This window comes from Lepisosteus oculatus, chromosome 11 (genome assembly GCF_040954835.1).
Source record: "Lepisosteus oculatus isolate fLepOcu1 chromosome 11, fLepOcu1.hap2, whole genome shotgun sequence".
Classification (NCBI taxonomy): domain Eukaryota; kingdom Metazoa; phylum Chordata; class Actinopteri; order Semionotiformes; family Lepisosteidae; genus Lepisosteus; species Lepisosteus oculatus.
Genome location: NC_090706.1, coordinates 10,588,088 through 10,604,762, shown reverse-complemented (window position 1 = coordinate 10,604,762; position 16,675 = coordinate 10,588,088). Strand labels below are relative to the sequence as shown.

Below are 16,675 nucleotides of genomic sequence, written 5' to 3'. Positions count from 1 at the left end.
TGTGGGGGTGTGGAACAAGCTACCAGCCATGTTATTGAAACAAGTTCTTCTTTCATGAAATGACTGGATGAGATAATTGGATCAATTAAGCACTAACGATCCAATGTTTGTCAGATGGGCTGAATGGCTTCCTCTAGTTTGTAAGTTTTTACGTTGTGCTAAAACATAAATACAATTTTAAAATCTTATCTCCCAATGACACACAAAGCTAAACAGGCTAGACTGAATGCAGTCACCTTGCCTCCCAACAATTATTCTGGAGTAATTTCTTTTAAGGTTACATATTCTATTTAACCCTTTAGGGCTGCAAATAACACTAGAAATAATATAACAGTTAATTGAAGCCCAATCACTCCTGAATTTAAGATTTACATGTTTTGTTAACAATTAACCATAAGTAGGAGCTAAAATGTACCAGGACTATTAATTTTCTCTTATATGAAGTATATCATAAATGGAATTTGTAACCACTTATCTTAATTGTTACCCACTTCTTTCCAAAATGCAAACCTATAAGAAGCACTTTTAGTTTTGTATCTTAAATTAACAGTTAACCATTAGAAGTATACAAAATATTATGTAAGAAAATAATGTTTGAGCTACACTGTATACCAAAACTAGACTTGAAGACACTTATGAGTTTGTGAAATAATGTGGTAGTTACTCTGCGCCTTTGTGGTAAAAACTGTAACACATTAAATTGAAAGATAAATATAATGCAATAAGCTGGGCATTAAAACACAAAGCATCTTGCAGAAACCTTTGATGATGTGTATTACAGTAGTGCATGTCTGCAGCAAACTAAATCAACAGTCTTGAAACAACTGTATTATAGCCCTACCTTTCCTTCCTGTGATTTGTCCTAGATTTGACAGTTGTGAATGGTCACATACAGAAGGCTTAGTGCTATCTGCACTGAGGATACCAAGAGGTCACAGGGGATATCCTGTGCACTGTGCAGGATTTGCTCAGCTTTCCTGTAGGATTTGAGGCTGTCTCCCAAGACACAAGCATATTCTGCTTAGTGTGCAAATCGGATATACAGTTACCTTTACAGTAATTGTTTTGCTTTCAGATTCAGTTTTTGTAGATGTAAGAAATGAGGACGTAACTTTTGCAGAGGGGAGAAGAGTCAGGTTTGGTATTATTCCTTTTTACTAGAGCACTTAGTTTCAACTATTTTTCTCCCTTTGGGAAGACAGAAAGTTACTCTCCTCATTTTTTTACTGTCCTGAGATGGAAGGGAGCACACAGAGATCTTGGCTGAGTTGAACAGTGTTTGTTCTGTAACCTCAGTGAGAGATAATAAGATATAGAAGGGTGCTCATTTCAAAGGGCACATACACCTGTCAATACAATATTAAATGCTTTTAAATACTGTACCTGTTTCCCCAAATTGGATTCAAAATTTTTCCAAAACTCTGTATTCTTTAGGACAATTTTTAATGATTTATACCTGTAAACATGTGCTGCCATTCTGGATACGAAACACAAATGCGGGCCATAGCATAAAAGGCAATCCTGTTTGTCTGTGCTATGGTCAAGAAAACAGAAAAAGGAAGCACAACACTTTTTTACAGTCAGTACTCTGTTATTACTGTTTGTTTCTTTTGTTGAGCACAAACTGCACATTTTTCTAAATGACATTTTTTTGGTTGTGTCTGCACAAGAGGTCACAAGTATGTACATTCTTCTGCATGGTTTGGTCAGTTCACAAAGAGGACTTTAGCCTCTGAATTGGGAGGCAAATATTTTCATTTCAGAATGTAAAGTTTTTGAAAAGTATCAAATCCTATTCAGAACAATTGTGGCTCCTGGCAAGTAAGACAATGTACATAATTTTGCATTATGAGCCTTTAAGAGCATAACCATGTTTTCAAATGGGAGGAGGGAAACTCATCTGGATTTTAGCAGTTAATTGATCTGAGGATCCCATCCAACCCATGAAAGGCCTATGAAAGGAGACAGGGTATAAGCTTCATCTAGAGGGCTGGGCAGTTTGTTCCACACTCCCCCATCCCTTTGTGTAAAGAAGCACAATCTATCCAGACTGCAGGATCGCATGCAGTGATGTCTTGAAAGAAGCCAGGGTATCGGCTTCAACAAGATGGCTGGGTAGCTGTTTCCTGTTTCCAATGAGCTTTTCAGTACAGGAGTGCCCGTTGTATTCAGTTTTATGCACTCTTCCCCTATAAATCCCCTTTAAATGCAACAAGAATCGCCAGTTTTAACTGGAAGGAAGTTTCAATTAAGTTGCATCGTATTGTTTTTCAGGGCTAATTGAGGAAGAAGGCAAAGACAGCAAAGGTTGCCCTCACATCACATCCAACAATGTGGCCTGCTCTCAGAACAATTCTTTTTTGAGAATCAGAGTGAGAGTGTTCTGAAGCTCCATCTTTGCCTCCTGCATACAATACTGAATCCTCTACTTTGTTTCCCAGTGCCGGTTATTTACATGTATGACCAAAGAACATAAGGAAGGTTACATGAGAGGAGGCCATTCAGTGCGTCAGGCAGTTTGTAGTTTATTGGCTGAAGCAGCAACTGACTACCTAACTAAATTACTATGCTTGAAGCCCATGCTCAATGAATGTTTTTAGTTTTGAGTAAAAGAAACCTGAATGAACAGGGAAGTAACGTATTTGCTTGCATTCTTTTTTTATTCTGTGTACGTTCCCCAAGGAAAGCCTCCCACAGTAAAAGAACAGTAAAAGGTTGAAAAGTACAATGTAATTGTTGTACAACATGAATCTGGTGCACCAGGCCTTAATGCCAATATTGGTAAATTGCAGTATTAGGAAGCTAAAAACAACAGATGAGCTTTTGTGGCCACCTGTCACAAAGGTTGGTGGCCAAGCCATTTTGCTGTAGTGCACATCTATTTAGATTTCCAAATGAGAGCTTAATTAAATTTCTCCAAAGTGTGAGCAACCGGGATCCTTTGGTTTGTGAGATGAGTCACTCAGCTCATCAGACCTGGATGCATATGACTGATCAAATCCCGACTCCAGCCACCCTCAGATCCATTTGTTTCAATGAGCAAAGTACCACCTGAATTTCATTGTCCCTGTTGTCACTTGCAAGATTATTGATTGTCTTTTCACTTTTTATGGTAACTTTTAGAAAGTCAACAGAACTGCCTTTTGCCCAACAACTTAGGTGCTAGCACACATACAGTCAGGAAGAATCACAGGAATTTAGCCATTCAAAAAAATAAATGGCTGTGATGGTTGGAGGAGTCAGCAGACCATGTCAGTTCTTCCCCATTCCTAACTAGTACTGTGCAAGGAGCTGGTACTGTCAGCCAGCGGGTCTAGAAACTCTTGGCAATTCAAAATCAGGTGGATATGTAAAAAAATAAATTATCTGTTGAGAGGAAACTGTAAAACACCCCGTTCCATTTTACAATTTGCTCATTAGACTACTCACTGAATTCCACAGCTTGGTATGATGATAAAATGGAGCCAGCGCTTCAGATACATACAGTAACTGACACTGGAGAGAAAAACAGGAAATTGAGATCCGCGGCAACAGGAAACACTGGTAGGATTAAGTACATACAGCAAAATAATGTCACCCTACTTTGAAAGAAAAGGAGAAAAAAAACTCAGAAGTGGTAGAGTTTACTGTAGCGCACACGATACGTTTTCTCAGAACTGAAGCACATAAACACACGCCTCTCATGTTATGATCATAATTTCTCTGCCCTTCAAAAGCCTGAGTATTTTTCATGTGTCTTTTGATCTGCGTGACTTTGCCTGTTTCCTGGTAAAGTGTAAAAATGGAAGAAAACCAGCTTATGAGACATTGCTCCTTCTTATTCACAAGAAAACTGAAATCAAACACGTGACCTCTACTGATTGTTTGAAACCACACAAGGAAACACTTCTACTGTTCATACAGTGTAATATAAGGGAGTTTTGATGCTTCTCAATGTCTGTAAATTTGCTATACACAAAACCCTGTTATAAAACACCAGCCTTTTAATCTCAAGGGCCCCTTTCATTTTCTCAGTCCAAGTTGTTTCACTGTTTCTCAAACAAGTAAGCAAGTTGGAATATGCCCTTGTCTTTTTAAAACTGGTAACAACTAAGAAGTTAAATATTTTTTCAGAATATTCTGAACATGAACTTCGGATGACCTCCTCCCCCCTTTGTTAATTAACACATGCAGCTAATTAGTAGACAATATACCCCAATAAACTCCCCAGTGTCACGATCGTAAACCCCTCCTCTTAAGGACGCTCCAGCCCTTCCTTGTTTTATACTCATCTCCCGCACCTGCCTCCAGTTCCAGCCCCTCGTGCTATAAAAGCCAGACGTCCCTGCCAATCTGGGCTCATCTTTGGAAGATGGACGCTCGCCTACCCGTGAGTCCAGAAGCGACTCGACGGCACAGGCTTCATCATGATGTCCTGACCTTCTGAGTCCGGGATTAGGGAGTGTCTGGTCCCGCACCCCTCTTTTATTCCCCTGACCCTCCGCCGGATCCCGCTCCGGCTTTTAACTCAGTTTGTCTGTCAGGATGGATTACCCGGTCTTGGACATTTGCTACACTCATGGATTTGCCTCAGACTCCCTCGGACTGTTTGCCTCGGCCACACCTCCCCCGGACACCAGCGCACCGTGGACACCCCCCCTTTCCTTCCAGCCCCTTTCCATGCCTTTCCCCCCGTGTTTTCCTCACTCTTCCCCGGATTGTGTTGTCTGCATAGGGTCCCCTGAAAGAACTCTTCGTGACGCCCAGCCTCTGTTCAGACAGGGAAAGCAACTACCAGATGTTAAAGTCAGCTGACATCTTTAAAAACCATATGCAAGTTACGAGACCTATTCTAGTTAAGTTGTCTATAATTGTTGTTATGCTATTTTGTGAGTAACAGCAAATATTAGTTCTGAAAAGTGCTGTACTGAATCGAGGTATAGGCCAGTAATTGTTGGGAACTGAAAAGCAAGAACGCAAATCCTGAGGCTTTGGCTGGGGTTGGCTGCCAGAGGATGGCAAAATGATACAGTGGCTATCATTGCCGTCTTGCAGCCCTGGAGACCTGGGTTCAGCTCTGGACTTGGGGTGATATCTGCATGTTGTTCGTATGTTCTCCCTCTGCTTGTGTGGATTTTCTCCCACAGTCCAAACACATACTGGTAGGTTAATTGGCTTCTGGGACAAAGGGGCCCTAGTGTGAGTGAGTGTGTCTGTGTCTGCCCTGTGATGGACAGCTGTCCTGAACATGGCGTACCCTGCCTTGCAGCTGTTGCTTGCTGGGATAGGCTCCAGCTCCAGCTTCAACTGGACATTCAACTGGATAAAGCAGTAAAAAAATGAATGCATGCATGAGATGCAGATAAAATTTTCTAACATTCCACTTCCGGAGTTACAATTCATAAAAGCATCAAGGTAGGCTGTAAAAGCATCAAGGCCGTAGATGTTCTGACCCATCATCCAACAGTGCAAGGACATGAGGCACTACAATTTACTGTCCCAAAGAATTCACAGCTTTGTCTTTTGAAAACATCTTTGAAAAAATAACTGTGAGGACTACTTTCAAACACATTTTGACTTTTGTCTCATAAAAGTTAGCCCATCGCCATAATCTAAATCATTTATAAAAACCTGTAGAATGCTAAAGTTTTTTTTATTTTATTTTTTTTACCTTTCTATAAGTTAAGCACAGCAAAACGTCACATTTTCAATCCTTATGTCTATCCTTATGTATCCTTATATAGCAACCAATTTTCCGCATTATGAATCCCTAGTTGTTCAGAAGATGCAGGGAATTCTTAAATGGTTCATTCTTCATCGAACTTTATAGAAATAGAAAAAAAAGCCTTTGTTTTCAACAACCCGTGATCCAGGTGTAACCCAAAATGTGGCAAACAGGATTTAATGTATTTAGAGCTGCATTTTTTCTTAAAGAATCTGCACAAACCTGTCCATGCTCACGTCATTTCCCCGTGAGTTTTTTTTTTTGTGGGTCATAAGCTGAGTTTGTTATTCTATTATTTTTCATGACAAGCAGCTGACTAAGTGGAACGCGCTATAAATGCCCCCGCTCTAACAGCTTCCTTACTCCACTGAAAGAGGCGGTGAAGGTTTCTTAGCTGTGCGAGAGTCACGCCAGAGCTCAGGCAGGTAAGGCGCAGCAGATTACATTACTTTCCGTGTCAGTCGAGCGCTGCTTTCTGTGTCACTTTGGCAAGAGACAGAATCCAGTCAGATCTTTTCTTCAGTTTTTCCTTCTGTATCATTCCATTAGGATGAAACTCTTCATTGTAGCCGCTGCTGTGGTGACCGTGGTCTACTCGGCCAGCCTGTCCCTAGAAGATCTCGAGTTTCACGCGTGGAAACTTAAGTACGGTAAGAAGCCACATTCCGCTGTACTACATGTGTATGTGTACAGTGTAGGAGTACAAAAGGTCATTTCTATCATTCTCAGCAAGGCCTGCGATGCAAAGGTTTCAAACTTATTTTTTTCTATCACTCAGCGAAGACTAGTATCTTTAAATACATTTGTAATGTTACAGGGAAAACCTAAAGGGGCTCTTTTTACAGTGTAACTGCACCAAACTGCATTTGAGAGACCAGTGCTTCAGTTTTTGTCATTTTATTGTCATTGGTTTTATTGTAATTGTTTTTGCTTTTAAACGAATATTTTGGAGAAAACTTGCATTCCGTAGCCCAAATGTTTTGAAAGAAACCAAAAGCAACCAAAGAACGAAATGTCAGAAACATGTTTCATTCATTTTTTTAAAGGTATTTTTAAATGTTATCTTACGGATGGTAGTGTTTTTCTTCTGTTTAGACGCTTACTGCATGTAAAGGAGGCCATTAAGAACAAAATATATCTAATTCCTCAGAAATGCACGAATGTCGAATTTCATTTTTTATTATTATAATTTGACGTGAACGTACAGAATCCTGCAATTTGTTAAAAGAAACTTAAGTCTGTTTTTGCTGATTTTAACAATCTGAGGAAGTTCAAAGTAACGAGCTGTTTCTGTTTTGCGCGTTTTGTCATTCCTCTACTAAAAAACAAACTTGTAATTCAGCTTTCTTTTACTTGTTTCAGTAGTTGTGAGTTTGTACAGAAATTATATACAAAAATATATTTTATGTATGCAGCCTGAAAGCAACGAATATTAGTGGATATTCCAGGAACATTTTCACCACACATGCCGTTTGTTTGCTTTCTTAGCATCTGTTCTGAGTGAACAAGTGCAGTGAAGAAAGACACACAATTCCGCTTTCAGTTTCTTCCTAATCAGAAACGGGAATTAACAGGGCTTCTCTTTGCTGAGTTCTGGTAACAGCTCCTTTGCATGTCTCAAAGCCTGGGCTTGATGTCAGGAAGTCAGTTGCATGGTTTATTATTTCTGTACAAAGTCCTTGAATATGTTTTTCTTTGAACAGACTCACTGTCACATTTGCAGTTATTGTCCCTCTCATGTTTTTTTTTAGTTTTAGACTTTTTTTCACCCTCCGTATAGGAAAATTTCTAAACATGTCAAATATTGGAACCAGCTAAAACAGGGGTCCCCAGTTCTTATCTTGAAGGGCTGCCATGTCTGAAGCTTTTCTGTTTTTTTTTAAGGTAATGTACCTGAAGTCATAGGAGAAGATGTTAAATTGGGCTTACTAAGCCAAAAAGGAGATGATTGATGTTAAGAGCCCAGCTGGACTGTAAACATCATTCAAGGCCAGTCCTCGCACAAACTGCTTAGATCATTGACTCCAGTCCCATGCAGTCTTCCTGCTCCAGGAAATTAAAGAAGGGAGATGGAGGGGTTGTATTGGATGTGTTAATTGCCTGCAGGATTCAGAAGTCCGCAAACAGGCTTTTGGCACAAACCTTATTTCCCCTAGCATTCCCATAGATAGATACATTTTTTAGAGTATGTTTATAAATACTGTACATAAGCTTTGCGTCAGAATTAGAAAATTCATGCAAGACTGCATAATTAGGTTAGTAAAAAAGTCTGAAGTATTTTGGAAACTGTGTCAACAACAGATAGTAACAGATTGAGTAAACAGAACACCAGGCTCAGCAATACAGGAAACCACCTAAAAAAATGGAACTTTAATGCAAAGTTCACTTGACATCAGTGTTACTTGTTTGATCTGTGACACAGGCTAAGGTAGCTGACAGAGATGTGAGATAAAGTCATCCTCGCCTGTCTATTATTCTAATCAAGTGAGAATCTGGAATGCCCAGCTAACTATTCATGCTGGTGAACAGTGTTGCTTATCAGGTGTTCTGATAAATCAAAACCGTTAAGCGTGAGGGCAAGTACATACTTCAGAACCGTCTCTTACTGACAAGCATGCGTAATAAAACAGGGTTTTAAAAATGAATTTGAAAACAGGATCCATAGACAAAAATCGCAAAAAAATGTATTAACGTTTGGCAATTAGGAAGAACTATTAGTTGGTATACAAAAACACTGTAACGCTCTCATTATCCATTGACCTGTGTGTGAGTGTCTTGATGGGACAATAAATAATCAGATGAATGTGATTCTTTACAAAGCCTCTGTGTCTGAGACTGTAGGTCAGAATGTGTTTTTGACTGGGAAGTCGGTGCAGATGCAACACGAATGTCACTGCTAGCTAGGAGAAGGCAGTGTGGCGTGTTTCTGGGCTCTGAGATACTGAGAAGCTTCTTGATTTTGCTTCAGCAAAAGAGGTTTGATTGTCTTGCTTTCTGCAGGAGTTGCAGTAATGTCTTTCCTCGGCCTGTGATGCACCCATTTCCGTTTTCAGGGAAGTCCTACAGCTCCCATGCGGAGGAGGCCCGGCGTAAAGGGACCTGGCTGTCCAACCGCAAGCAGGCTATCGTGCACAACATGCTGGCAGACCAGGGCATCAAGTCCTACAGGCTGGGGATGACCTTCTTTGCAGATATGGTAAGACTCCCTTTTAAAACATCCACAGTTAGTTACCAGGCCTCATGGCACTGCAGCGGAGAGGGAGCAAGACTGCAGATCTTACTACCTCCTCCAGACACCCATGGGCATGATCTTTGCCCGGCCAATTTCCTGACAGCGCACATCATGGAATGTGCCTTTCTGTTACGACGGTGTTACAAAAACAAGTCATATACTTATATACACTGCCACATCCATAAGGATGGAGATGGTGGGAAATAATGCAGAGAATCTCAAGCAGTCAGCCCACAGTGCTTTTTAAAGTGCATTACAACTCCGTGGCACCTCCTGCAGTGCTGTCTCGGAAAAGATTAGACTGCCACAAATGGGGTCAGAAAAGGCAATTGTCATGTTTTTCTTACATTACTGGAGATTTACAATATAAAGATTTGTTTTACATGTATAGAATGGTGCAACTTCCATCCATCTATTGTCACAAAAAAGCCACTTCCTGGTTAGAGTCATGACAGCCCGCAGCCTGTTCGAGGAGAAAGCAGTCCCTCTCAAAGCACACACACAGGGACAAGGAACCTATTAACTTGCCAGTGTCTGTATAAAATGGGAGAAAACTGGAGCACATGTGATCACAGTGCAATGAAATGTGACATCGACGCAATGCTCAGACCTAAGGGGTCTCTCTCTGTCGCCCCCCGCAGGACAACGAGGAGTACAGGCGCGTGGCGTTCCGGGGCTGCCTGGGCCGCTTCAACACCACCAAGGCCAGGCACGGCTCCACCTACCTGCGGCAGGCAGGGGGCGCCAATCTGCCCGACAGCGTTGACTGGACAGCAAAGGGATACGTCACAGAGGTCAAGGACCAGAAGGACTGTGGCTCATGCTGGGCCTTCAGCACGGTAAGAAGATAAGAGCTTGAGGAACATTAATAGCCTCAGGTGCCTTCCAAGCACATCAAGGACTTCAGGCCTCCTAACGGAGAGCAGGCTGGGCAGTATAATTGTAGATGTCGCTGTTTTCAGTAAGTAGGGGGTGATTAGGGTTGTCCAGGTGCTCCAGCTCCAGGATTAGGTGCAATAGAGCAGATCAGGTTATCCCTGCCATGCTCTATAACTGCATCTCCTAAACCTGCAGTTTTACTGGTGAGAGCTGCACCTGTCTCATTCACTGAAGAAGAGGTGGATAGCCTGGCAGTGTCTTCCTCCCTCTGGTGCTCACGCGAGGCTTAAAGCCGGGAGATGACGCAATGGCACTTTGAGACACAGAAGTGGGGAAATTGTAAAAAAATATAGCGGTGAAGAAAAAGTGAAAACGTCCATCAAATGTTACTTTGCTCAGCCAAGAACCTCTTTAACCCAGCTCTTGAGTGGTCTTTGAAAACACACAGACGATTACATTGGTGAGAAGTTTACTTCTGAACTGTCTCTTCTGTAAAGATGTTTCAACTTTCTAGCTTCCCTAGTCTTAATTTCCTAGGTACGTGAAAGAGCGGCCCTCTACAGCCCCACAGTACTGCCCAACACTACTCATCCAGAGAGACGTTAACCACAAAAGAGACAAAGAGATGTTAACCACAGTGATAAAGGAAATAATGTGAAAACGTATTGTGGTAAAATTCTAAAGGAGAATGCCTCTTTAATTCAGTACATAATTCTATAGTGCAGATCATTGTGATTTTATCAGCAGGAACGTGTTTACCCAAAGGGTTGTGGGAGTGTGGAACAAGCTGCCCAGCCATGAGCTTAAAGTCGATACCCTGTCTTTTTAAAAAAAAAACTCCTTGTATCAATCAGCTACTAATTACCAAACAGGCTATAAGAGCTGAATGGCCTCTTCCTGTTTGTAGCCTTTCATATGTTCTTAATCCCTCCTTAGCTCCATCCACTTTTAAACCTATGTGTGTGTGTGTTGTCCACAGACAGGGTCTCTGGAAGGGCAGAACTTCAGAAAGACTGGGAAGCTGGTGTCTCTGAGCGAGCAACAGCTGGTCGACTGCTCTACGGACTATGGGAACTACGGCTGTGGAGGAGGCCTGATGGACCAGGCCTTCCAGTACGTCATTGATAACGGAGGCATCGACACTGAGGAATCCTACCCCTACGAGGCCGTGGTGAGCCCCTGAGCTCTTGAGTGCCGATGACAAGGTGTCTTTTTTAAAAACAAAAATACCTCGACGCATCCTGCACAGCGCTGCTCTTCACAAGATTCCTTTCGCTCTCGCTGCGCTCAGAGCTGGCTTTTGCCGATCTTGTGATTTCCATTTTTGCCCCAGGAATAAGAAACAGAAGGAAAATAAAGCCAAATAGCCTTTGTGTTACTTTCGTTAGCTATTGTGCTCATTTGCTTCCTTCTTAAGCTTCTATTTGACTTCATTCGGACTGTTTTTCCACTTCAGGGGAACTACTAAGACTCAGGGTCAATGTGAGAGAGTCCTGAGATGCTGGCCACCATTTAAAACGTCTCTGAGTGTGAATTTGACGATCTGGGGACCTCTTGCTCAGTCCCCCATGGAACTGAACTTCCCAATGTCTCTTTATAGGATGGACTATGCCGATACAAGCCGAGCAGCGTGGGAGCCACCTGCTCTGGGTATTCTGACATTACCAGCGCAGACGAGAGCGCCCTGCAGGAGGCTGTGGCCACTGTGGGGCCCGTGTCTGTGGCCATTGATGCAGGACATGTTTCCTTCCAGCTCTACGAGTCAGGTGTTGTATCCGTAATGAATTACTGATTCTTTAATCATTAGTAGCTCATCCTCGCCATCACTGCAGCCTGACCTGTCCTGAGCCCTCAGCACAAACACAACTCCAGCGCTCATGTGGAAAACACAGTTCGTAACTTTAAGGGGTTCTGCGAGCTTAGCTTGCTAAAACATAATGTATCATGCAAGTCAAACGTGCTACAATCTGGAGCTCAGAGTCCCAAGTTGTGTTACTGATTTTATTCTTAATGCCCAGTAAGGTAGCCTATGCGTTCAGTTTATTATTTTCAATAAATGAGAGGATCACTTTCCCAGACACCATTCTTAACAAGGACTATCTATTTAAATAGGAAGGTAGATTGAAATAAAAAATACTTCAAAGGAACAAGTAAAGGTTTATTCCATGTTGAAAAGAGACACCCGAAAAGGCTCCACAGCCGAAATGTTGTTTCCTTTCTTCCTTTTCCAGCATGGCATGACGCAGCTACCTACATGAACTAAATAATACTTCTATTCGTTCCGAACTCAGGTTAACTCTGTAAGATTTAATTAAACAGTACATAATGCTTCAATTGGGATAAAAATCTTCCTTGTCTCTAGGGATCCCCAGGGGCTTTGACAAGAGGGAGAAGATGTTGTTAGAGGTTACTCTGACTCTTCCTCCCACTGCATATAAATCTTAACAGAGGGTTACCGCCCTGGCTGAGCTCTGTCAGACATGTAGGGAAACATGTATAGATCGTGTATACTGTCTCCACTGCAGGTATCTACAATGAGCCAGAGTGCAGCAGCTCTGACCTGGACCACGGTGTCCTGGCTGTGGGGTATGGCTCTTCTAATGGTATGGACTACTGGCTGGTAAAGAACAGGTGAGTCTGAACGCATCTGGTCTTTCTGGAAAGCCAGCTGGTGCTTTAGAATACATCACATGTTACATTTTCTCTTAAATAAAACTTTTTCCTGTGGCGGGACCTTTGTGAGATCATTTATTTCTTCCTTTCTGCTCATTTTAAGCTATTAAAAGAGTTTTAAAGACGTACTTCACAATCATGTTTTTAGATTAAGATAAACTGCCACCTGCCTTTGACATCTAAGCATGCCAAAACAATGCAATCTGAAGTTGGATTTGATTAATTTAATCATTTACTTTACATAATTTGTGGATAATGCATAGGCAGTTTCACGAGTCTCAATTTAGAATAATTTCATCAAACAGAGGGCACACTGCAACACTGCAAGTTGGTAGAAAACTGCAGTATCACAATTATGATGACTGCATGCATGAGATGTTGTTGAGCCTGCTAAAGAACTACTGTTTCTACTGTGTGCACCTGTATACCATGCTTGGGTTTAGACCAGAGATCCCCAGTCATCAGATTGGTACAGTATATCTAAATGTTTTCAGACCAGCTGGGCTCATAACGACCGTAATCATCTCATTATGGGCTTAAAGGGACCAGCTTTACAGCTTGTGCCAGCTCTTCCAAGAGACCTAAAAAAACCCAGCAGACACTGGCTCTACAGGACCAGGACTCTGCAGGATTGGTGAGTATAGACCTGTTGAGGAAAGCAGGAAGAGTCTGACCAATGGGCCAATGGGTTTGTGTTTCCAGCTGGGGTCTCTCTTGGGGAGATGGCGGCTACATCAGGATGAGCAGAAACAAGAACAACCAGTGTGGGATTGCTACAGCAGCCAGCTATCCTCTAGTCTAGAAGGTCAGTGTCACTCTCTGAGTTTCTCTGATGGCTATCACACTACTTATCATTCCCATTATATAGCCACAACCCATCAGGGCGTAGGGGAGGCTAATGCAAGCTACTAACTATTGCAATATTAATCATCAGAAGTGCAGTTACAAGTGCAGAATAGTGCAGCTGTTCTGGGGTCTGAATCTGGGCTTTAGTTTTAATTATGATTCAGTGTGCTACTAAATATAGACATATGCCAGGTAACTGAAAGCAGTCATCTTATTCATTTGGGTCCTATCCCTCCATTTTTGGAGAATCCCAGGAAGTCCCCTTCAACAGCATAGCAGGGCAGTTTGTTCCAGCCTTCCACAACTCTTTGTGTAAGGAAATGCTGCCTAATTTTGTGGTCTTAAATGCATTCACTCTTAGTTTCCTCTGTATCCTTTGGTCACAGTTTTACTGCTGGTCCTGACATAGTTCTTGGAGTTGACTCCGCCAATAACATTTATGATTTTAACATGCCTATTACATTTCTTCATTCTGTTAATCCTCCTGCTGTATAATGTACATCACATATTGGATAGGCATTTAAAGCAAGGATGGTGTATTTTACAAAGTAACAATTCTACATCTTTGCCAAACTATTCTGAGAGATGGTATTGTATAAAGGTGGAGTTATGAAGGGTGACAGCATTAAGGTCAAATGTACATTCCTGCATACACCTGCCTTAATTAACTTAGAATTTCGATCTAACAAGGTATCAGCCATGCAGAGTGTTTCTGATTTAAGTGCTCGGGGCATGTGCCTTTATGCGAGTTGCCATTTTATTGTGCAACAATGGAGATATGTTGTGCACTAGAACAACTCTGCATTTGCTAAACGTGTTAAGAAAAGTGCTGAGAAATGGAGTTCAGTGGTGGAATTGTGCTATTGGTTGCTGTCAAATCCATTTTTTCAAAATGCCGTTGTCTACCACGCTACATTGAAAGAAGCTTGCGCGACAGTTTCACATTTCTGGGAGACTTGTTCCACAAGCAAAAAAAGCAGTGATATTAAGACCGAAAGTAAAGTGTAATACAAGCATGGAAACCTTCAGCAAAGCATAAAGGTGACGCATAAAGAAGATTATTTGAGGGTAAAAGGCTTTTTTGTTTTGTTTTTTATCTAATTAAACTCATCTCTGTAAAAAAACAATCTAAATCTAATCCGTATTTGTGAAAACAGTCACAGTAAGTGTTTTTTCACCCTATAATTGAACTGCTGGACATTGACAGGGCGTTTTAACCCCATGTTAAAGAATTAAAAATTAACAGTAAAAATCCTTTCTGTTTTTCAGGTCCAGAGCAACAGTTTTTCCACAGGAACAAAGGGAAAAGTAAATCACAGAATGAATGTGCAATAATACCTCACTGTGTTTATTAAATGTAGCTTGTATTTTCAAAACTTTTAAAATTGGTTGAACATCTTCTCAACATCTGTGCTTTCTGAAAGTCATTTGTGAAACCTACATGAGAAAACTCCTTTTGATCTGAGATTTACATATTTCACAAGGTATCAAAACCAGCCTGCTGTTTTGCTTGTTTCTGTATTTGGATATAATTGCTAACAAAAAGACATTTTTATAGTACATGTTGACTCTTGAGTTCAATTCTAAATGGTAGAGGCCCAGGTTAACTCTAACATTGAAATGATGCACTATTTTTAACAGCGGCACATTGTAATGTTAACAACAAAACACCTTTTAACAGCTGTGTCTGAGCACAGGCAACAATTTTAAAAAGGAGTAAAGTAAAAAAGCGACAGGTAAATAGAATGAAAGAAACACTTAAAAAGAAACACTTTAATGTTTTAATAGGTAGAAATGGCATTGTGATTATTCTAACTTTATGTGCCCAGAACTTCCATTAATGTAGGTGACATGCTGGTCTCTGATTAATTTAATTTAACCTTTTTTTAGCAAGGTAAGTTGTTTGAGAACAAATTCTTATTTTCAATGACAAGCTGGTCGTGAGACTTGGTTCTTGATAATAGTGGCCAAGCGCTGCACTTTAAATAGTCAAAACAGATTTAAGCATGAGAACAGACACATTCAAAATGTGAAAATAATAGCAAAACAAGAGCAACTTCACTTATAGAACAGCTGAGGAGATTTACAGTGCAATGACGAATCAAACTTGTTAAAACAAGGATTGATTACTTTAAAAAAATTATATATCATTTTATATTATACAGTATATAAAAAATAAAATAGAATTAAGGACACAGTTAATGGCTTTCAGAAGTGTGCTGTAAGTTGAATGGTGCCAAGACTATGAGAGTTCAAATGAATGATTTATAACTTCTATTATTTTATATTTCCTTATAGAGAACCAAGTACTGGTGCAGAATCAAAATGTCTTTATTCCTCAGGGGACACTACTAGCACTAAAGTTGTAAACAAGTTGTAATAGTCTTAAGACGTTAAAAGCAAGCAAGGGTGTTTTTTGATTTTTCTTACAGATTTCGAAGTACTGTCAGAGGATGAATACCTCTGTACTGTTGGGTTTCTTTTTTGTCACTTAGTTTTTAATGTGTGCCATCATGCCAAATCTTGATTAAGAACAGCTACAATGAATGTTAAATATTTTTCTATCATATGATTGTAATTCTGGGTAAAAATAACTGTATATTACAATTAAATGTGCATTTCTGAGCTTTGTTGTGTGAGTGCTGCCTATATCGAGTTCTGTTAATTCAGAGATTCTTCTGAGAGATCGGGAGCCACGTGTCCAGCCACCCCAGGTGTGACTTCAACCCATCATTAAGCACTGTTCTTTCAATATAGTTCAATGGATATTTTGTTTCAGCATTTCTGTCCCACCTTACATCTTATGGCTACAGAAAGTGCTAAATAAACACTGCTTCTTCACAAGAAGAGCTCTTACAAAACAGGAACAAATGACCTAGAGCCAATTCCCCCTATCTCAAGTTCAACTATAAGTATAAAGCAGTAAATATCGCGAATGTTAATGTTTCAGTTGCTGATAGCTATACTTTTAAGGAGAGGAGGAATAGTGCCATTGCTTACATCTTTCTCAGTTTTGGGGGGAGCTGAAGCCTTATCTAGCAAGCAACAGGTGCAAGGTGGAATAAACCCTGGCTACGACACCAGTTCATCGCAGGGCACACACAGACATGTAAACACTCACAACAGGGCCAGTTTTCCCAGAAACAGATTCACCTACCAGTATATCTTTGTGGAATGGGGAGGAAACTGGAGGAAACTCATGTGAACACACAGAAAAATACTAAAACTGTGCAGATCGTACCTCATGAATTGAACCTAGGGCCCCAGTGCTGCGAAGAAGCAATGCTAACCACTGCGCCACAGTGCTGATCTGTTACCTACATTACGATGTGTAATGTTGC

The 16,675-nt window shown here is 40.9% G+C and overlaps 1 protein-coding gene across 1 annotated transcript; it reads left to right on the top strand.

Moving 5' to 3' along the window:
- The first annotated feature begins 6,022 nt into the window (after positions 1-6,022).
- On the top strand, positions 6,023-15,959 carry ctsl.1 (cathepsin L.1). The gene is made up of 9 exons (XM_006631448.3): positions 6,023-6,129; positions 6,254-6,354; positions 8,758-8,900; positions 9,578-9,775; positions 10,795-10,986; positions 11,416-11,581; positions 12,341-12,446; positions 13,191-13,293; positions 14,604-15,959. Exons 2-8 carry the CDS (start codon positions 6,255-6,257, stop codon positions 13,288-13,290), a joined length of 1,005 nt encoding a protein of 334 aa, XP_006631511.2. The 5' UTR covers positions 6,023-6,129; position 6,254; the 3' UTR covers positions 13,291-13,293; positions 14,604-15,959.
- Positions 15,960-16,675: the final 716 nt, after the last annotated feature.

Excerpts from the sequence above, each read along its gene's own strand:
- ctsl.1 (XM_006631448.3), top strand. The coding sequence starts at position 6,255 with ATGAAACTCTTCATTGTAGCCGCTGCTGTGGTGACCGTGGTCTACTCG. Across the intron at positions 8,901-9,577 it reads TGACCTTCTTTGCAGATATG|GACAACGAGGAGTACAGGCG; the intron begins GTAAGACTCCCT and ends CGCCCCCCGCAG. Across the intron at positions 10,987-11,415 it reads CCTACCCCTACGAGGCCGTG|GATGGACTATGCCGATACAA; the intron begins GTGAGCCCCTGA and ends GTCTCTTTATAG.